The 3,771-nt window shown below is 54.4% G+C and overlaps 1 protein-coding gene across 1 annotated transcript; it reads left to right on the top strand.

Annotated features, from left to right (window-relative positions):
• Window positions 1-2,643: 2,643 nt before the first annotated feature.
• On the top strand, window positions 2,644-3,066 carry SDRG_00675 (hypothetical protein; the record flags this gene model as incomplete). The annotated part of the gene is made up of 2 exons (XM_008606163.1): window positions 2,644-2,870; window positions 2,919-3,066. The coding sequence occupies 2 exons, from the start codon at window positions 2,644-2,646 to the stop codon at window positions 3,064-3,066; spliced, it is 375 nt and encodes a 124-aa protein (XP_008604385.1).
• Between the last annotated feature and the right edge of the window lie 705 nt (window positions 3,067-3,771).

The raw sequence follows: 3,771 nt of genomic DNA, 5'->3' as shown, positions 1-3,771 counted from the left end.
CATATCGGTGTGTGCGATCGTCCAGAGACTAGCCCTCGTCGTCGACTTATGCGTGCTGGAAGCGCTCCCGCCCATCGGCATGCGTCTTGTTGGTCATGATGTAGAGAGCCATGAGCAACACTTATGTCCTGCGCCAACCTTGCGGCCACTAGATACAGTAGACGAAGACCTCACTCCTCCACGCGCGCAATAAGATCGAGATCGCTGCATGCGCCCTGCCCGCTACCTGCGCCCAGCGCGCCTCGCTACAAGCCTCGAGTAGCTCGCAGTAGACGTGGTCTCTGTCTGGATGGATGAAGGACATGGGATGGGTTCATAGAGGAGCGCAACGAGTACATGCAGCCATGGCCGCCGCGCTTCGTGACGATCTTGCTTGCATGACGAAAAATGAAGAATGAGTCGAATGGAAGAAACGCGTGGCTGTCAGAGACAACCTTTTTTCAGGCCTAATCAGCGAGGCTTTGTTTCGGATAATCCTAAAACCAAGCAATAATGAACCAGAAATTCCTCAGACCCCAATTTTTGAATAACGGCGTTGTGAGCGCTTATTCCAAAAAATCCTACCGAACGCTATCAATTATCACGATAATCGATCATTCCAAAAATAATCGTGGATGGGGTCAATAATGGCGAAATAAGTCCATTATTGGCCAACCGAACGAAGCCTTAGCTGCGTAGCAGTCGATGTCGGCGTGGGACAACCAGTCGTCGCGCTCCAGATCACGTGCCGAATCGCGTCAGTGGTAGACGTCACGAGCTTCCTTCGCGCGCTGCTCGAAGCGCCACCGACGACGCTTTCATGGCGCTCCTCGAGCTCATCGCCTTTCACTGCGCGTTGTGGCCCGAGGTCTGTCTCTTGTATTATTATTATGAACGTGTTCCGCGTTATCTTCATTATGACACAAAGACTTCGCATACGTAGCGCTACGCCTGAATGCGTGGGAGTTGGCTCCAGCACTTGGTCGTTGGGAGTGAGCGGCGTACGAAGAGATCCATCCCGTGGTGGACCCCACTCGCCGAGTCATAGCTCGCGCGAGGTCGTACGCAGGCTCCTGTACTCGGACCGCCCGACAGAGGAGTGCAAGCCGTCGGGTGTGTTTCAAACGAAACCGTCCGAGCTCTTGTATGTGCACAAGACTGATATATGCCCTATCTGGGTCCATGAGTCCGTTGCGGTGGAAGCTGCTGGCGCGAGGGCTTATCCGTGTGCTGCTGCTGACATCGACGTTCACACAGCTGCAATGTACACACGCAGTGACGATACATCTGCGCGGTAATCGTCTCTCGAAGCTCGCTCGACGCGCCTGTATGGCGTTGGCGTTGAGTGTGAACGTGACGCTCGACCGGCAACACGATGAAGCTATGTATCAAGGCGGCGTGGAGACGACGACGATCACGATCACATTGATGAACTTGGCACGTCGCAATTTTGCTGTTTGGTCAAGATCATCTTCGTCAATCGAATAGTGTCCATCGGTGCCTCCTTGGCTGTCCTTATCCCGGTCGCGAGGTTTGTCGCGTTCGTTCTCTTCATACGCGTTGTACGCCTTGAACGCTGCGAAGCCGAGTGCACCCAGCGCACCCGCCATCATGAACAGGGAAGAGAGGCCGCTTGAGCCCGCCGCCGTTTTGTTGACCGCTTCAGAAGGTCGAGGACGAGCATCGCGATCGATATTCTCGGTCGCGACACCGTAGCGCGTCGCCAGTGACGTTAGGCGGGCCTTCACAGCTGGGCTGTACTCGTCCGACGCGTCGTGAATGACTTGGTTAAGAAATTGTCGGTCGCCTCGCGCCAAGAGCGAATTGCCACATGTCTTCATGGCATTATCGTCGAGTCGAGCTTGTCGGGCTTGTCGAAGACTGCACCAAAACTCCGATGGTGATGAACGAATTTTGGGTGTTTTGCGCGCGTAGGAAGTCGAAACGACCTTTTCACAAAGGGACGTATCTTGCGAACCGTCGTAGAGCTAGCATTCTAGATCTCGACTCCAACTGAGCAACCCGCCTCACCTCACCCGAGGTCTTGGCAGTAATGAAGGCATTACGCCCATTGCCTCCTGAGCAAGCTCGCAATTGTGAAATTCATATATAAAGAAAGAAAAATTCATTTCGGCACCTACCATGTACAGCTAACCTAATCCTGCAACATTCAGCCATCATTCCCATGCCGAATGGACCATTTCCAAGTACTAGTAGTCAGCAGCGGGGTTTACGAGGAGGCTCAATCGTCAAGACATGCAAGCAACCAACCAGCACCCGAGCCCGAGTTGCCACTCGTAGCACAAAGCCAAAACCGTCTCGCCCTCCACGGCACGCAGGGCACCACTACATTCGATGTCCCAAACGCACTCGGCCTTTGACATTGGAAATCTTCCCTGCGATCGACTTGGAAGCGATTCGCCGGAGGTCTCAGTCTTCAAGGCAACACGAGGAGACGCTATTTCAAATTGGACACACCGTTTGTATGGACGAACGCCTTGTGAACTCGGTAGAAAGTATATACGTCAGACTAAGTGGCCGTAGAAGCACCCCAACGTCGTTGGGTTCCAACGGCCGTGCCATGGTGAGCGCAGCGCTGCAAGTGAGCAGCTAGATCCATCCAAAGCACCAGAGGATAAGAGTGCACGCAGCGACAGGCATGGTATGAGCAGCGTACGACGGGGTCAGAAGACTGCAGACAATGCTGCCGACAAGCACGCACCTCGCAAAGCTGAGGCACCAGAACCAGTTTCCGAGCACGTAAAGGGCGGCGAGTGCAACCAGCTGCAGTGTCTTGTGTCGCTGACGTTCAAGTTCGCGTTGGCGTTCAAGCTCACGCTGACGCTCAAGCTCGCGCTGCCGTTCAAGCTCACGCTTCCGTTCAAGCTCGCGTTGGCGCTGTGCTTTTTGATACGAGTTGTAAGCCCCGTATGCGGCAGAACCGAGGGCGCCGATGGCACCAGCGACCGCGAACATGGTACCGAGGTTGTCGACTGCCGTATTGTGACCTGCATCCGATTCGGAGCGTCGACAACTACCGTCTCGACCGACGTTGTCGGACGCAACACCGCAGCGCCGCGCCATTGATGTCAGTCGGTCATTCACGTCCGGGTTGTACTCGACCGACTTGTTGTGCAGAAATGTCTTGTTGAGAAACTTTCGTTCGCGCTTCTGCAAGAGCGGTTTGCCACGTGTCGTTTTAGTGTTGTCGTCGAGCTGGCGAATGGTAGCCGCGACGCCGCGTTGCTCAACGCCCGCCTGAGGCTCCATGCCGTCGTAGAGGTCCATCGCAAACGGCAAAGTTGTTCTTTTAGAAGAGGAACTGTTAACGCGCCTCCCCAACCCGGAACAGATGTCGTAGTAATAATATTCCGCAACCAAAAGGGACAAAGGTAAAAAGTTGTTGGGTTTGGAGATAGATGGTTGCCGCACGCTAGCTCCTAAGCTGTCGGGGAAAGGGTGGAGGGGTAGAGGGGATTGTAAAGAACCGCTAGGTCGTCTCACGTCCGGGGAAACGGGGTGGGGTGTGCAGGGAAGATGGTTAGCTGGCGGTGGTGATGAGGGCATTTTATTACAAAACTTCGCTTTCGAAGTCGAAGTGGCGTGTCGCAATTACCCAACTCTGACCAATCACAGCTCCCGGTCGTCCCACCTGTTCCGGGTTGGGGAGGCGAGTTAGTGGGTCGTTTTTAGAAGTACTTGACGTTACTGCTCGCATTTATTCCCTTGCACCTGACCCTCCAATATTCGAGCACCACTACATTGTCCAATTTCTTCATGGAAGACTGGTCC

Source organism: Saprolegnia diclina (assembly GCF_000281045.1).
Source record: "Saprolegnia diclina VS20 unplaced genomic scaffold supercont1.2, whole genome shotgun sequence".
NCBI lineage: Eukaryota > Oomycota > Saprolegniomycetes > Saprolegniales > Saprolegniaceae > Saprolegnia > Saprolegnia diclina.
Note: the sequence above shows the minus strand (reverse complement) of the source record. Positions and strands in the feature narration are given on the sequence as shown.